General features: G+C 41.6%; 1 protein-coding gene across 1 annotated transcript in view; it reads left to right on the forward strand.

Annotated features, from left to right (window-relative positions):
- The first annotated feature begins 1937 nt into the window (after nucleotides 1-1937).
- Pdzrn4 (PDZ domain containing ring finger 4) overlaps nucleotides 1938-18677 on the forward strand; it is a 336730-nt gene continuing 319990 nt past the window's right edge. The window contains exons 1-3 of the mRNA XM_038342516.1: nucleotides 1938-2525; nucleotides 4863-4949; nucleotides 6835-6942. Coding sequence (XP_038198444.1) covers nucleotides 1938-2525; nucleotides 4863-4949; nucleotides 6835-6942 — 783 coding nt within the window. The remainder of the gene's footprint in view (nucleotides 2526-4862; nucleotides 4950-6834; nucleotides 6943-18677) is intronic.

Below are 18677 nucleotides of genomic sequence, written 5' to 3' on the forward strand. Positions count from 1 at the left end.
ACTGTAAAACATATATCAAGATATATCTATATCAAGATATATCTATAGTCATAGCTATAAGATAAAAGTATTATATGCTAGAAAAGATGGAAGTTTTCTCCCACTGAGAATCGTTTGAATAACTTTTATGGTATTGTGTGTTTTCTATCTATGCGTTTCACAAAAAAAACATGTTCTTGTAAATAATGCTGCAAATTATTTCAGGGATTTATTGTTTGCCTCTCTGTAGAATGGTACGACGGACATGGAGGGGAACACTGAATCATAGCAGCAAATAAACATCATGTTTCCGTATAGAACATACAATATAACATCTTACTCTGCAGAGAGAGAAAGAGAGAGAGAGAGAGAGGAGAGAGAAAGGAGAGAGAGGAGAGAGAGGAGAGAGAAAGGAGAGAGAGGAGAGAGAGGAGAGAGAAAGGAGAGAGAGAGGAGAGAGAAAGGAGAGAGAGAGGAGAGAGAAAGGAGAGAGAGAGGAGAGAGAAAGGAGAGAGAGAGGAGAGAGAAAGGAGAGAGAGAGGAGAGAGAAAGGAGAGAGAGAGGAGAGAGAGGAGAGAGAGAAGAGAGAGAGAGAGGAGAGAGAAAGGAGAGAGAGAGGAGAGAGAGGATTATTTCAGATATCTGGAACACCACTCCACTCGTGAATTTCACTGGCCGTTGAAGGCTCAGAAGGTTCTCGCGAGAAGCTATGCTAGTCTTATCACCAAGTCTGGAGCCCTTTCCATCGGTGCTCTCCACACCCTTCCAGGAGCAGCATACAGTTCGCATTGAGGGTGGTTTAATTTAAGAACCCCTGTCCCAAACATCTGGCATGGTTGCTGGGTAAGAACAGTAAGCGATGTGCATATATCCCGGTGTGTAGGCTCTTTGCACCGCTAAGTTTCCGAACAAAGAGAAGAAAACATGATCTGGGACCCGGAGGAAACTCAACTATATGTCTTCAGGTCTGGCAGGCCACACACTTACAGACAGACTGGAAGGGGGCACTTTGGGTTGCTTCTCTTCTGGTTGAGCGGAGAGGCTTCGCTCAGGTTTTGTGTTTACGTTATCCTGATACTTTATTTGTGATTATTACCTTTTTATTTTGCTTCCATATCCCGATCCCAGTACTAATATGTGTTCTAAAGTAGAAAATAGTGTGACAGTTGACGTCGGGAGAAGCTGCAGCCATGAAACTTGGGTCTCTTCACTCGGCAGGAGTCCTCTTTGACTGTTCACTGTCTTCTCCCCACCAAGAATGAGGTGTCTTGAGGACCCCAACCCTCGCCACATGCTCAAAGATTACTCTTCTCTACATTCCCCTGTCTTCTTCATCTTGATTTGAAAGCCCTGGCTCTGGGAAGCCCTAAATGATCTTCTTGAAACATGAAGTTAATTTGGGGTCACAGTTCTTAGCTGTGATTTTTTACTTAGCTCGTTTGAAACTAACAAACAAAGTATATGTATTGTTTTATTGTTTTATAACATTGTTTTATTGAGGATCTACTTGACACAAAGATCCTAATCTCTGGAATCTTTCATCTCTGGAAGGTTTCAAAGTTCTCCGTATCAGTACTATGCAGGTCACCAGCTCTGCCCAGGCAGAACACCCCAGAGGACTTGAAGTTCTTGGCTCAGGGGGAAAATAAAGCTGACCCAAAGACCACTCACTGTATGTTCGCCTCCTTCTCAAGGACAGACTTGAAAAACCTCGCATTGCAAAGCCACAAAGACTGGAGTAGGGTAGGGGAGGATTCACCCAGGTGGCTTCCATTAGTGTCAATGTGGAGGTCAGAGAACCTAGCCAAAACTTGGAAAGGCCAATCCAAGCTTATTCTGAGATCACACACACCTCCCCACAGAGTTCAGCGGCTGTTAGACCGCTACCCCTGGCGCTGCCTGGGGGTGCTGAGAAGAAACGGACACCCCTTTTGGATCTTCTCCTCCCCACCGCTATCATGGGCTTTGCTTTAGAGCGCTTTGCGGAAGCCGTGGACCCGGCTTTCCATTGCCAGCTGTGCAGCCAGGTGTTGGAGGAGCCCGCGTGCACGCCTTGCGGGCACGTTTTCTGCGCCAGCTGCCTGCTGCCCTGGGCGGCGCGGAGGCGCCGGTGCCCGCTGGAGTGCCAGCCGCTGGCGCCAGGCGAGCTCTACCGGGTGCTGCCGCTGCGCAGCCTGGTCCAGCAGCTGCGAGTGCAGTGCGACTACCGTGCACGGGGCTGCGGCCACACCGTGCTGCTGCGGGAGCTGGCGGCTCACGTCAAGAGCTGCGCCTTCGGCCCTGCCAGCGGCTGCGGCCGCCACTGCCCAGGCGGCTGCGGAGGCGGCGAGGAGGGAAGGCACCAGGAGATCTCGACCCTCCTTAGTGAGGACAAGCGTGAGGGGCCACCGGGCTCCGGGGATCGGCCTCGGGTTGCCCCCTGCAGGCGCTTGGGGAAGACGCTGCGAACGCAGCTAGGCTTGTTGCAGCGCAGGTACCAGGAGAAGTTGGCCCGGTACATGGCGCACACACGCAACTTGGTCCGGGACCCGGGAGGCCGCCGCCGGGTAAGCAAAGAGGGAGTGGGCCCCCAAGCGTGACTCGGGTGGGCAAAGGGAGTTATTCCCGAGCGGCGAGGATTCCTTCAGGAGGTGCCAGAGCCGCATGAGGCATCTGTCTCCCTGATTATGCACTGCTAGCCTCATCTGCACCTCTGCCCAGAAACATTGCTGAGGGTTAAGGGAGTCGAACTCAATTCTCCCCTGGAGAAGAACTGACAAAACTCTTTTTCCATCCACATTTGTGTTCCCCAACTTCCATTCTCCTGCCCCTCATCTCTGCCCATCTTTTGTATCCTTGGCCTGTGCCTGAAGCAAATTCCGTAAGTAAACCAATTAACTGTGAATGACTTATTTTTCTCTGCCAAAGTACGCCTATCGTTTGTTTAACTAGCCTTTCCTCAGTTCAGGGACTTCAACGGATGGTGGTGGTATGGAATCAGGGTGAGATTTCTTTACATCCCTGATTTTACCTCATAATCCCTCCCTCCCTCCTGACCTCGCATGTCCCTATTAGGGGTGAGTGTGCACAATGTATGACCAGGGGACTTGTCCCAGGACAAGAATATTTGCCTGCGGTCATACTGGACCCATGAGTGCCAGGCAGCAACAATCTTTCCTGCTTCGTGGAAGCGGCTGATCCTGAGCTGTATGCTGTTGCAGCCCGGGGTGAAGGGCTGTAGCTTGTCCTTAGTATACTCGCACAGGAGACTGATTTGACTGGTCGCTGGCATAGAAAGCAAGGATTTCACTTGCACCCTCTTTCAAAGAGCTGTTCCTATTCTTCTGCACTCCCTGGGGAGGAGAACAGAGGGCTTCCTTTTGGGGACTGGCTGCTTCCCTCTGACTCCAGTTTTGGCCCTAGGTTTTGACCTTCCTACCCCTAGCTTAAGAAACACAGTCAATATGAGATAAGTCCCTCTGATGGGGGAGCATGTAAGAAGACAGCTGTGCCCAGCACACAGATTATACTTGTTTGAAAGCACCCTTTCATAACAGAGATCCATGAGCAGTTAGTTAATGGAGAGAATAAAAATAAAAAACGTCTGGATGCTCTATGAGTTCGCTAGTCTGCTTGAGTATCGGCTAATCTTCAGGTAGATGACCTAGAGAAAGGTACGCAGGTTCCATTTGCACCCCCAGTTCAGCTTTCAACGTTGATGGAAAGGAACAAGGGTTAGAATTATGGGCTAAAAACGTTCAGCATCTGTCAAGCTGTGGTTCTCTGCCAACGGTTCTCAACCTTCCTAATGCTGCACTTACTTAATACAGTTCCTCATGATGCGGAGACCCCCCCCCAACCAAAAAAAAAAAAAAAAGAAATATTTCGTTGCTACTTCATAAACAAAAATTTTGCTACTGTTATGAATCATAATGTAAACATCTATTATGCAGGAAATCTGATACTCGACCCACAGGTTGAGAACCGCCGCCGCAGCCACCACCACCACCACCACCACCACCACCACCACCACTGTTCCATGCTGTACTTTCTGTGGACTGTTTTTCAAATGCTGCCAGTTGGCGGTGCTTCTCAAACTTGTCTTCCACCAGCCTACAGGGGCTGCTGTGGGCTCTGGGAAAACTCCTGTGGTGGGTGTTGGGGGCTGAGGTTGCGGTAGGGATGGACTGAAGTTTTATCCCTCAATGTCAGATGTAATTCCATGTATTTCAGTTCCTCAGAGAAGTTAATGCTTGTAGTTGTAATTACAGCTTATCTTGTCCAGCTATTTATATGACTGTTGAAATGGGTCTTTGCAAACAAACAAATGACAGATATAATTTATATTTGTTTAAATACTATTGGACCATCCAGAAAGAAATACACAGCGCTCTGCCTAGCGAAATCTCTTTTATTTTTATTCTGTAAGAATGGTGACAAACCCATATAATTTAAAATCAAGACAGCTGCCTTCCAGTAGACCCTGCATTCAGGGCAGCCTGACTGTTTCTGCTGAGGAGACCTTTATAACTAGCTCAACACTTCCACAGAGAAAATTCACATAAAAATGGCTCTCAGATCCGCTGACAGTTTATTTTACTTTTATGTCACACAAAGATAACAATCAAGAGCCTTGCTCCTGGAGTTCAGTTTGTGGCTAACATGAAGTCAGGTGAGATGCTTGCTGCCTGTGGGAAATGCAAATCCATGTAATCAATTGGAAAATCCTTTTCTCCTCAGGCACGCAGCAGTTTCCTTCAAAGACATGCTTTCTGTGTTCGGGGAGAAAGTTTGATAGAGTCAACCATTCTTAAGACACTTTCTATTTTCGGTAAAATGCCACTGTAGTGGTTAATTTTTTCTTGTATTTTTTTAATTATTCCCTTCTCCCCTTTTTCACTTAGGATGGAGAACAGAAGTCACTCACTGTTGTGTTAGAAAGAGAAGACGATGCTTTGGGATTCAACATAATAGGAGGCAGGCGGAATCAGGTGACTGCTCTGCTAGTACAGCATTCTGTTTTGTGCGGGGGCGATGGGTCGGGAACACAAGTGATGTGACCCTGAAAGGATGCTCGTGCCCAAATACAAGATTCTTAATGTGGAGCTTCTCTCGTCCACTCTCAGATTTTCATTATGAGAGAATTTGAAAGCAACAATAAATCACCCACAGTTGACCAACTTGATTCTCTTGGCCACAGCCATAAAGGAAAGAGTGTGTTTTCCCTTTCATCCATCTTTCTGGGATAGCACCATGGGCAGAGTTCTTGAACCAATGGCAGAGCACCTGGGTAGATGATTTACATTTGCTACACGAAGTTGTATCTTGTCTGCATATACTTCCTGGTCTCAACAGCTTGGTCTTTAGAGGCAAACAGGGCTGGAAAAGTTGACAGTGTATATTGAATGCAGAGTTGAAATATATTTAAATAAGAGAAAAGTGAGGTGTGTGTGTGTGTGTGTGTGTGTGTGTGTGTGAGTTTGTGTGAGTGTGTGCTTTCTTCTTCCCCTCCTCCTCCCTCCTGAAATTTCTTAAGCAACTTCATACTAAAAAGAGTTGATGTAATACATTTTTTTTTTGGCTTCTCAAATCAACTCCTTATTTAAATGGATGAATAATCTCTACTTACTTATTATACTTACCTACTTACTTGTTCTTGGAGTACATATTATGAATTTACATACTATAGTTACAATATCCTTTGACATCCTGCAATCGTACGCTGCCTTAATTTTGAGCGTAACTGGACAAAGGCAGTGATATTTAATAAAGAAGATCACCTGATTTAACTCTCTGGTTAACTGCTCTGAAACACTAATGTCTCATATGTCATCTGCAGTTCACAGACTCACATGTTGTAGGACTTTTGTCTGCTCTAAGCTGGGCTTAGGATGGTGGTGACCTATGCCATTCTGTCTTCTATGCAACTAGCAAACCCAGCAGTTAAAGGCCACTGTTCTGTTTCTCTCCTGAAATGGTCCCTGTTATTACAAAACCACAGGGTTTCTTCATGTTGTTTTCATTCTCCCTTCTGTTGGAGGAAATTTCCAGTTGGAATCTAACATTGAGCATTTTATAGAAACACTTCCTATTCTGGTTGAAGCAGGCCAATTAGAGGGAAGGTTTAGGGTTAATTCTATTTATCCTGCCATAAAATCAACTGACACTTAAGAACACATAAGCTGTTGTTAGATGATGACAAACATCTTCCTAAGTAGATCTTACAGGATCATTGGTTTCTTATAATTGGCTAAAATGCTGTGCAGTATCAAAGACTGGATATCTGAGGTTTACTTATTCTCTGTGAAACTTGCACCTGGAACCTTGTAATGATCAGATTTGAACAGGCCTTTTAACCATGTGGAGTTGATATTTTGATATTTTAGATTTAAAATCATGCCGTCTCCTAGGTAGTCAGAGCTATGATTTCAATTTTTTTTCAAACTGGAAGCTACAATGTGTTTTTAGGGCTATGGCTGCATCTAAGCTTTATGTACTAGAGGGTGGATTTGATTTCTCTCTCCTTCTATACTTCTGTCATTTTCTATTGCCCATATCACTTTATAGGTGAGAGGTTTTACCAGTAACAGTGCTGATCTCACCTTGTGTGTGCCCTTCTCTAAAGCTTTCCGTGTGGATTCAAAATGTACAGTAAATAGATGATCTTGTCAGAGATGCCGGACTTGTTCATTATGGCTGTCATGTTGATTAATGACAACCTGGCATTAAGTGAGTTAATTCTGTGCCAAATTCCCAGCTAAGAGAGTTGCATGTTTGAGCAGAATTGCCACTGTTACAGTTAGAAAAGAAAATCATCCACTACGAAATTTAAAGTTTGCTTCATGCGTTTCTTTCTGCTAACAACTGTTTCTATAGAATCACCAGAAGCAGTCCGCGACTGAAGGAATTTATGTTTCGAAAATTTTAGAAAATGGACCCGCAGACAGAGCAGACGGCCTGGAGGTCCATGACAAAATCCTTGAGGTGAGGCTGCAAACAGGTGCATGCTCCCCGATTCAGACTTTGTAAGGTGACGCACACATTGCTCACCTCCAGGTCCTTATCAGAACACCACGTAACTGCAGGGGAGACTTTGCTGTTTTGTTTCTTCCTAAAAGTGTATCGCTCTATGATGATTCTTCATCAGTTATTACCTGGGGGATGAAAGCAGAAAATGCCTTACGTTTCCAGGTATATTAATGAGCATCTGTATTTTAATGCCTTCCCTCCACTGACGCCGAAGCACTGACTTTTATGGAATTCATTTTTATAACATTTCAAAGGGTAGCAAATCTGTGCTCGGGAACAGTTTTGATAAGAAAAACAAGATGCTTTTGAATGCTTGAGATCATTACGTACATGTGAACACTGGGATTGCCTATAAGGCGCCTTTTTCATCCTTTGGCATACTCTTGTCTTTTTTAAAGCAAGGCAAATGAAGGAGCAGTCTTGCCCTTGTAGGGAGGAGCTGTGGGAAGCATTTGCATATGCACTTGTGTTGTTTTGCTTGGAGCTTATGCTGGGAACTGGATTGTGATGACAGAGCTGGAATTACTTCCATCGCCCTCTTTTCTCGATGTTCATACACAGCTGGAGATATTATTTGTTGTTGTTAACAAAAGCAATTAGGTTATTTTTACTGGCTAATTAATTTCCCATGTACTTATAAAGGTATCAATAGAGATTAAGGTTTATTAGACGCCTCTGTATTTTGAAAATAAATCGGTTTATTCTGTAGAGTCACTAGCACCACATTTCTGGACGGGTGGATCCCACTCTTCAGTATTAAAATTCTGATGCATTTTAGATTTGTATTTATTGTGTGCATACTAACAAAGTTGAGTTTTGATTGCATTGAGCTAGAATAAGAACAGAAAAAAAGCCTCACGGTGTCTAGAAGAAAGCTTACTAGACACTTGAAAAGTCAAGGGTTGCCTTTGGGTGGAAACTGAGTGTTTAACAGAGTAGGTATCCAGATTGCTTCTAGCTGTGTAGCCAAGAGAGGACAGACAGCCTTCTGCAGGCTGTCCGGTGTGCTTCCTTCTGCAGGCTGTCCAGTGAGCTTCAGGTTACCTGCAGCAAGCATTTATACATTGCAATCAGAAGATTCATTTTCACTCCTCTGAACGTGCCTGCAACATGTACCCCCAAGGGTATACTCATTTAAACAAGAACAAAAAAAAACTTTCTATAGTATCTCATAAGTATTCTAATATAATGAAAGTCTATATTTGACACTATTAAATCAAATAATATGTCACTGAATACATAAGTTCAAACATACTCATACCCCAGGAACAGAAATCAGTAATGGGGACATGGATTCCTCTAGATATTTGACAATGTTACCTATGTTTCATTAATGTTGCAATAAGAAGGAAAGTAGCAGAGTTAGAAAGATGGATGACTCAGTAATTAAGATGCAATACTGCTCTTACATAGGACTTGAGTTCTATTCCCAGTACCCATATCAGGTGGCTCACAACTACTTGTGACTCCAGATCCAGGAGGTTCTGACCCCTCTGTTCTCTGTGGCAACCCCCCCCCCCACACACACATGGGGCATACATTCACACACAAATGAACAACAATAATAATAAAATATGCCTTTTTAAAAAAATGAAGAATTTTCTCTATTGGCATATAATACTTTTTAAAAAAGATTTATTTATTATGTACAGAGTATTCTGCCTGCATATATGTTTGCACACCAGAAAAAGGCGCCAGATCTCATTATAGATGGTTATGGGCCACCATGTGGGTGCTGGAAATTAAACTCAGGACCTCTGGAAGAGCAGCCAGTGTCTTAATCTCTTAGCCATCTTTGCACCTATTGTAATACTTTTTTAAAACACCCATTCATTTAGGGCTGGAAGTGTGGCTACATGGTATCATGTTTGCCTTGTATGTTCCAGGCCAGGGGTTCTATCCACAGCTCCAAAGCTAGAATAAAGTCAAATGTACAAAATTTGTTTTCTTACTAGAAAAGGTAATTTTACTTTTAAAAATCTGTGCTTCATAACAAGTTCATCTAGCAATCCATCTAATGCCATTACTAATATTTGTCAAGTTAATCTTATTTAAACTCTATTAAGATAAACAGAAAAACTGACCCACTGAAGGAGTCAATTGAAATATATGGTGAGTTGTGATATTATTGTCACCCTGATTTATAAATTAACAAGCAATAGAAAGAACTTGAAATATGTCATCAGGATATAAACTTGAATAGATTTCACCCAGAAAAAGAAAAAATATATATCTATAACTATCTACCTATAGATAGATAATATACTATATATGCGTGTATAGATATGTATATATACATATATATTTCTTCTTTTCCAGGGCATGAATATATCTATTTAGTTACTTATATCAGTTATATTCTGCTTCTACAATAGATTTATGAGACCACATTTGTTGCTAATAATGATTTTAGTATTTTTGGAATTATCTTGTTATTAGCATGACTGTTTTAGAAGGAAAGTGCCTAGAAATAAACCACTTGGCCACTCACTTAGTGTTCTGTTGGCTCCTGGAACTGATGCTTGGCAAATGTTCATATACATTCCAACAATCTTAGAAACACAGGTGTTAAGGACAATTCTCACATCCCAATAAAAGTTAGAAACAGTTGATATCTGTCAATCATTTAATTCCTATGTCAGAGCTACTACTCAATATTAATTTTATATCTAATAGGAAAATGACAAAATATATTCATTAAAAATGTGCAGAGTTGGATAGACAAATTTTTGAAAACAAAGTCAATAATTTGTTTTGTTATTTGCTGACTGAAGGAATTAAATGAAAAATTCAGTCAGATTTTGAATTTTAAAAGACAAATTTGCTTTAAACCTTGTACACAAACCCTTTTTCCATAGTGTAAGGGCACAAATAGGTTGTAATATGAAGCTGTCCAAGTGACTTAACTGTGGCAATTTGACTTATTCTGGATGCTTTGAAATGAAAATAATCAAAGCTGAAAAATGTTATGGTTACCTTATGTTCAAAACATGCCCAAAATATTGGATGCAATTATTAGCCTAAAGAATGCATGACAAATATAAGAACTGTACTTATTAAAATATTCATAAATCACCAATTTGAATAAAGTAGAGATGTTAATATTTGGCTTCATTAATGGTTATTGAGACTTTACTAATTCTCATACAATATTAGTCATAACATTTGCCATAGTTTAACAGTTAACAACTCCAAAATGACTGTTTTGGGTATTCTACCCTACACAGGGGTTGATCAAGTTCAAAATCATTGAAGAATAAAGTTAAGTCATAGTCATACAGTAAACCCTGGTGATAGGTATTTTTGACATGATTCAAAGCAAGAAAATTTTGGAGTCATTCTCCAAAGTATCCATGCTGGCCAGTTTCTAGCTATTTCTACATCTGTGTCTCTGCAAATATTTATTTTTGTATATTAAAAACAAGTTAAATTTTATATTTAAGTTATATTATTAAGCGACAAGACATCGCTAGAGTCTGAAAAGATCGAAATACTTTTGACAGCATCAGATATTCCAGGTAAACAAGTTCAGTATGTGCCCAAGAATTCAAACAACCTGTGCTTGTATTTCACAACTTAGAGGTACAATAGAAGGCCCTTGGTCCTATGAGAAGAGACCAATATCAATACTATTTTCTTTAATACACCTGTGAAGTGAGTGGGAAGAAGCATGAGGGGAGGTGTCAGAGTTTACTGCTGCTGTGAGCAATAGCATTCTGTCATAATTTTCTGACCCTGATAGGCACCAAGGAGCCTGTAACTCCTGAGTGAGAAATGGTGCAGAGTCCTCATGGCTCTTTGTTCACATCTGGTCCTCCCGCCATCTTCTAGCAATGCCAGTGAAGGGACAGTGTTATACACAACAGTTACACACTTAATTTCTCAGGATCAGATATTGGAAAGGGAGTTTTTAGAGTCTAAGATGAGCACACCAAAACAGAAGACAATGCTTGTATGTTGTTGTAAGAGGGGGCACTTGTTTGTTTCACAGCTGCCTGGCAGCTTAGACCCTAAATAACCACATAGACACTGTATTTATTAAATCACTTCTTGGTCCATTAGCTCTAGCTTCTTATTGACTGGCTCTTACATATTAATTTAACCCATTTCTAGTAATCTGTGTATGGCCATGTGGCAGTGGATTACTGGCAAGGTTTTGGCATGTCTGCCTCTGGCGGCGGCTACATGGCTTCTCCTCAACTCCTCCTTCTTTCTCCCAGCATTCAGTTTAGTTTTCCCCACCTACCTCTATTCTCTGTGCAGGTCCAATACATTTTCTTTATTAACCAATGGTATTCACAGCAAACAGAGGGGAATCCCACACCACCATGTGTGTGCATGTGTTTGTGTTCATGTACATACTAAAATACTTTCTACTCATAAAGCAGAAACTCATCCTGAAAAAAAAGGCCCCAAGTCAACTTCTTTAGCTTTGTAAGCAGTTCCTACACTGAATGGTGCCATGTAGCACTTTCCATGAGGTGCTGTGTTTGACACTGGAGGGAAGATATTTTCCCAACCAGGAATTCTGTTGTCAGGCTGCCAGCTGCATTTTCTTCCAATACAACATAGCATTATACCTTCTGCATTCTCTGTCATCTCTTGCTGTGGCCACCGTGAATTCTCTGGTTATTATGTACATTCAGTTAAGGCTTTGGACAGTGGATTATAGCTGTTGAAATAGAAAAATTGACTACAGACCAGGTCTAACCACTTAGAAATATTGAGGCAAATCTATAAGGTACCACCTCAGATCACCACTGCTAATTGATTCACAAATAAGAAACATTTGCAATTTGCCTGAGTACCTGTGAAACAGTAGGAAGGTAATTTGTTTTTTATTTGAAATTATCACTGCAAGCATCAATAGGACAATATCCTTATTGTCCATCTTGAGGTGTATTTCAACAGCAGTCACATTGTGTATAATAATTAGGAAAAATATTTAAAAATTGGGTCAACATAAATAAAGAATTATATTCTGATGAGATTAGTAACCACAATTCAGTGCTGGTGAGATGAATGGATAGTTATCACATGTTTTACTGCCTCTTGAAAAATAATGTGTTATCATGGCAAGAGCCCGCTGGACCATGAGGTAAAGGAGGCTTGCTGGAATGCCTACTCTACCTCTTCAAGACAGAATGAGTTCCTCCTCCGTTTCTCTATGTAGTTTCAATTTATACAAGCAAGAAGTTTGAGGAAATCTAGGCCATCTGCTGCCAGCATTCAGTTCTTCCAGTTCCTGAGGATGCCCGAGTCTGCTGAAGATGAGGGAAGGTAACAGCTTTGAGGTTTATCCACAGGAAAGCTGCAGGCAGGAAGAGTTGTTGCGGGACTTCTCATTGCTGTAGTGTAGCTGGTCAGAGGCCAGGTTTGCTGTTCGCAAGAAGAGCACCTGCATTTAGCTGGCTGGGGAAGGAGAGCTCTTTCCTGCCTTTTAAATCAAAGCTCACTGTCCTATGACGCTGCTCGTCCATCTGCTAAGGGTCTAGGTTTGACTATGAGTTTACTCTCATTTTCCTATTGCCCTAGAGCTGGTGGCTTCATTTTGGGAATAGCAGCATAAGGTTAAGGACATGTAGAAGACAGTAGACGCTATAGATAAGAGACTGTCTCACAACTTTGAACCTTTGAATTTATGTTGACTTATAACACAATTATCTCCAACTCTCTGACTCTTGGTGTCCTGCCTTTAAACAAAAAAGAGATGATGAGTAGTGGTGTTGTTTGTCTCTACTTTCTCCTCCAAGCATTCCTTCCTCTTAAACTTGGTCCCATTGAAGCAGGACTGAGAGATAGAAGGAGGGTCTCGTAAGAGGTCAAGAGGTCACACAGCGTCAGTCTTGGAAGGCCTGAAGCAATCCTGTGGGGAGTCTCATTAGTTCTTTCAGGGGTGTCCTTATGAAAGAGAACTGGGGTACAGTCCTTGGCTTCATTTCTGGCTGTGAGAGTCCTCTCTTGGGTGTGCTGTCACCACTGTGGTACCATTTGCTGTGAGCATCTCACCAGAACCCAGCTGGTGGTGGCACTGTGCTTTTGAGCCACTAGAACCGTGAGTTAAATGGCCTCTTTTATGTATAACAGCCAGCCTTGGATACTGTTAGAGTGGCTGAACGTGAACTGATCTTGGAGTTGCTTGTTACACTGTCAATGAGCATAGCGGGTTTTTTGTTGCTGCTTTGGTTTTTTTTTTTTTTTTTTTTTTTGGTTTTTCGAGACACGATTTCTCTGCAGCTTTAGAGCCGGTCCTGGAGACCAGGCTGGTCTCGAACTCACAGAGATCTGCCTGCCTCTGCCTCCCGAGTGCTGGGATTAAAGGCGTGCGCCACCAACGCCCGGCCTGAGCATAGCATTTTTGTCGTTCTTTGGGTTTCTTCTTTAATAGATGCTGTGTTATAAAAAAGTGTAGGAGGATTGTCATTGAGCTATAGTGTGGTGAGCACTGCATCACCATTTAAGGTTGTAAAACATGAACATCGTGTGATCTTAGAGTGGTAAATTTCCAAGAAAGGACGGGGAACAGCCACAAAGAACTATAGGGTTTGTACACTGGTACGGACTGGGGCTGGAGAGATATCTTAGAGGTTAAGAGAATTGGCTGCTTTTCCAGAGGACTTGGGTTCAATTCCCAGCGCTCATGGTGGTACACATCCATCTGTAACTGCAGTACCAGAGGACCTGGCACCCTCTTCTGGAAAGGAAAAACAAAGCAAAATACATAAAATAACAACAAATAAAATCTACAAAACCAACACACATGCAACTTTTACAGAAAGGTTTAAAAGGTCTGACTATGCTTGGCATTTCCAAACCATTTTGTGTTGTGACTTATTTTAAATAACGGCCAGGTTGAGTTTTGAAGTTTTGACATGCCTTTCTCAATTATCCTGGCTGTCTGATAACTTCTTTCTTTTTTTTTTGTCCTATACACAAAGAAAAAACGGCCTTCAATTCCCTTGCACATGAGCACTTTGCCCCAGTAGACCGAATGTGACGGAAGACACTACCTTAATCCCCATCTGCGTCACCTTCCATATGTGATCCCAGTGGCTTCCGTGTTATTTTCACCCGGCCTCTGCCACTCTCAATTTGCTTACCCTAGCTTGGCTTTATTTTGTCTTGCTCTCTGGCTGAGGCCTCTCACTGGCATCCTGCTGTCAGGAGATAAAAATCTACTTCTGCTAAAGAAGCAGATATCACCCTTCAAAACATTCGCATTTCCAAACTCCCCTTTCTTTTACCCCAGTAGTACTGTACTCATCATGAGAAGCAGCTTTTCCTTCCACTCTTTAGACCTCTCTGCTTCTCCTTTCCAGCCTCTGTCCATTTACTCACATCTTCTCCTTGAAAAGCTCTACAACCCAAACCCTTCAAAACCTCTGGACCTCTTTAAGTCCTCGAAAACCTTTTTAGTTTCCTGAAAATTTTTACAATGTTCCCCTCAATTCCTTTATGAATACCGAAGCCCTGCACAAATTCACTACTCTTTCTTTTTAAAAAAAATTAAAATATTAGGGTTTTTTTTTTAAAAAAGATAACCTTTATTGCATAACATTTTGGGAAAAAATCCAGGAAGCATATATGTACAACATACAAAATTTCTGCCTTTACTTTTTTCTTTCCTGGGAAGTTAGTTGTGAAGTGTCCGAGCACATGCATATCTCAATGTATGTGTATATATGTGTATGTGATAATTAAAATAGGCATTGACCACCTGAAACAATAATGACTAATAAAGGCTATCGAATTGGGGGAGGGGCATGGGAAGAATAGAGGTGAGAGGAAAGGACAAGGGTTATGTAGATGCAAGTTCATGTATTAAATTTCCTCAAAATATAAACAAAAAATTTTAAAGTATAAGAAATAGCTTAAATAATTGTGTTTGTAAATAGTTGAAAAGTAAAGCCACAGCATTAAATATTGAAAATCATCTTCTTTTGGGAGATGATATTCTAGGAAATTCTGGAACCCGCATATGAATATGAACCTACACAGTGCTTAGAGTATGAAGCCTGGCTATCAGTGCTCCTTGTGTAACACCTAGTGTGCACTGCAAGGCATAAGATTCACCAAGGGCCAGAGCTGCAGAAACTGTATGATTTAAAATCTAAGATTTGAAATCTGTGAGAGCCCTTTGCAAAAGATTCTAAAGCCCCATTGACTCGGCTTTGATCCTACAACACTGAAACCCATTGCGGCGCTTTTCACTGTAGTACAGACGTGTAATACCAGTATTCGGGAGACTGAGACAGGGGGATTGCAAGCATTAAAGCAGAGAAGCTGCAGAGCCATGTGAAGGGGTCTGACTCACTGGGCATCCCACAGACAGGTGGCCACCTATCAGGGTTGCTCTCTGTAGCCCTGCAGATGTAGACTAATGATTAACACCCTACCTACTCACTCTAACGAGTGCCTTGATTGGACAGTGACATATATGGTGTCCCTGTTTTACCTAAAATAATTGCATTTGTTAGCTAGTTTTGTTGGTATGATAGTTCTAGTGCAAACAAAAATGTAAAGCAGAAATTGAAGGACTAAATGGCAGGAAGGATTTTTAGGTTTTTGAGCAGTAGTTGTACTATAAGGTAAAACACGTTTGGTTCAAGAATATCTTCACGTAATTGTCTGATTAGATCCCTGCCATTCCCTGAGACTTAGGGAAGCAGCAATACTAAATTCTGCAGCAGATGGAGGTGGGGGATGGGCTTAGAGTATCGATGAGGCCTCTTTAGAGTCAAAATTGTTCAAATCAGGCAAGTTTTAAACTTGGAGCATTATTTTAGTCTGGAAGGAGAAGAAAATCTGATAAAAGGGAGGGTGTAGAATAACATCCCCAAACAAGTTTTGCCTGCTGTGAGAAATTTGCATGTCACACCTCACAAGGATATATTAAGTAGTGTAAAAACTGCTTTGAATATATATATGTTGTCATGGCAGACAATCTGCTGGAACTCCAAAGATAGTGAGCTATCTGTCACAGCAGAAGTGATAACTGGAGATGGTTTTATTAATCCAAGAGTAGCCTGAATTTTTACAGTTTTGCTTCTTGCAATTGGTGATAGTAAGACACAGGTGCAAAGGGCATTGAGCACCACTATGCAGGCAGTAGGGTAGCCGCTCTTCCACTGATGTCACCAATCATGGCTGACGTCAGTGAGTCTCAGACCTCAGCATAAGGGAGTCTGATTTGAAGCCCTCATGACAGGGCTTCACAAGACAGCTAAGAATATGGTGTTAAAGACCTGCATCATCGGTCTCTTGGGACTTATTTAGTAGGTCTAAGGCTAATCTGATGTTTACAAACAGGTACCTTAAGAAGTGGTCCTGCATGCCTTCCAAGCCGTAGCTTGAGAAAACCCCAGGAGTCTTTAGCTGCTGCAGTCTGACATGGAGTCAGCTGAGCAAATGAGGCACAGTTCTCTAAGGACCTCATTAACACGGGAAACCCTGAAGCTAAAAAAAAATATTCTATTGCTAAATATAAGGTGATTGATAAGAGAAAGGGAGACAGTTCAATTATTTTCAATTAGAATTAAACTCTGATGCTGGTCAGTGGTATGAATTGCCATGAACCTCATGAAGATTAAGTACATGTGCCTCGTGTGTGCAGAGTATTAGGGAGAAATGGTTAGTAATTAAAGTCTTTTTTGTAATCTGAGGTCAATTTCACAGAGGAGAAAATAAGATATAAAAACATAATGCCCATCCCTGTGTAACCAGGGTCATGTATACAGGTAGCTAATGTGGACTGTTGTTTTTAAAAGTAAACAGATTTACTTTGAGGAAATCATAAAGGATTCTGCATGACCTTGAAAGATACATTGTATTCCTGGAAATGGCTTTAGAAATTTTCTCTTTAACACAGACAGGAATTTTGTTTTTGTTTTTGTTTCTGTTTTATTTATTTTGTCACAGGGTTTATCTATGTAGCTCTGGCTGTTCTAGAACTCTCTGTAGACCAGGCTGGATTTGCACTCAGAGAGATCTGCCTACCTCTGCCTCCTGAGTGCTGGAGTTACACACGTACACCATCACCGCCCAAATAGAAATAATTTTTTTCAATATATATTGGATGCACATTTGAAAGATTAAAAGCTAGAGAAAAACATTTAGCACACTTTCTTGCCTGAGTTTCTCTAGCAACACACTTCACTAGATCTGGATACTGCATTTTCAGAGTGTTGGGCATTTCATAGTGGGCAATAGCCAAGTAAGTTATTGATGACCTATTTACTTAATTTTCTATACACATCTCATCTCAGAATATAGAACAAACCAATTATTTTATCTTTTCAAATAACTTTCACATAATCACTAAACATTACACTTTTTGGAAAGTCCAATTAATCCACTGAAATCCAAACTAATCTTCATTCTCCTCAAAAGGAGACCTAGGCTTTAAGTGATATTCTTAGCAACTCTTGTTTGTTTTATAAGGCTATGACTCTGCCATTAGATCTGTCTCCAAAGCAAATAAGCTGATTTTACTTCTTTCCCACGTGGCTCCTGTACGATTGCTTCCTATTCTCTGTCCCTGCATGAAGCCTGTGACTTGAAGTTGGGTTAAGCAGTGAATGATGACGTCATGTTACTTAGAACTGGGACTATCCACAGAGTTTAGCATCTGTGCTCAAGTGATCTCTGTAAGGATTTTCTCTCTTACGTTGGTAGATGGAGCCACCAAATCTGTGTTGTCTTTGAGATGAAAGTAATAGATTTTAGAGATTCATTTAGATGGGCATGACATGGCAGATTTTTCATGTCTTCCTAGTGTTTGAAAAGTTTAGAATTGACACAGTGAATAACAGGCAGATTTGCTTTTGGTCTGTAAGCATAGCAAATATTTATAAAGACCTAAAGAAAAACTGTTCTGTGTTAAATGGATGGATAACATCTTCAGAGCTCTGTCTCAATCTTCCTCTGATGGTGGTGGTGGTGGAGCTGGTGGTGGTGCTGATGATGATGCTGGTGGTGCTGGTGATGGTGGTGTGTGCTCCTGTGTGTATGTGTGTGCCCTTTGCCATTTTATACAAATATGAAATGAATACCATCCGAGGAATGTTTAAAATGGCCTGTAAGTAAGGCAGATGTCACTGCATGTTGACCCTGGTTCTCTGTGTGCAGTTTTCTCTGCACCCAAAGTTCTACTCAGGACAGAGAAAGAACAGGCTACATTTCAGCAATGAAGAACGTATTCAGTATGCTTAAGTATGATCTAATTCGCTATCACTTTAAAGTCAGAAACAACACATGTTCTCACACATGGGCTTGTCATGGCTACACACGGGAGATGAGCATGCCAGACAGCAAGGGGCTGAAAAAAATGTGAATGACATCATCTGCAAGCCGAACCTTTACAGCTAGGCAGCTGAGAAGAAGCAGTCAATCATGGCGGTCCAGAATTCAGTCTGCTTCCCTTGAGTAAAGCAACTGTGGAAGGGGTTATGGTACCTTCAGGAAACAAGGCTTCTTCTCTGAACTGTAGGTGTGGTTCAGATAGAGGCCAAGTTGCTGTTGTGCAGAGAGAGACTCTGTTCTCATTGCACTGCTTCCTCTGATTTGCTCCTCAATGAATACCTTGACAGGACTCCCTAAGCCACGGGGGACCCAGATGAAAGTGAGGCTCTGAGAGAGGTAAACAGAGAAATGAGTCAAAGTCTGGACAATAGGAATCCCTCTTAGGAGCA

This window comes from Arvicola amphibius, chromosome 9 (assembly GCF_903992535.2).
Source record: "Arvicola amphibius chromosome 9, mArvAmp1.2, whole genome shotgun sequence".
NCBI classification, from domain to species: Eukaryota; Metazoa; Chordata; class Mammalia; order Rodentia; family Cricetidae; genus Arvicola; species Arvicola amphibius.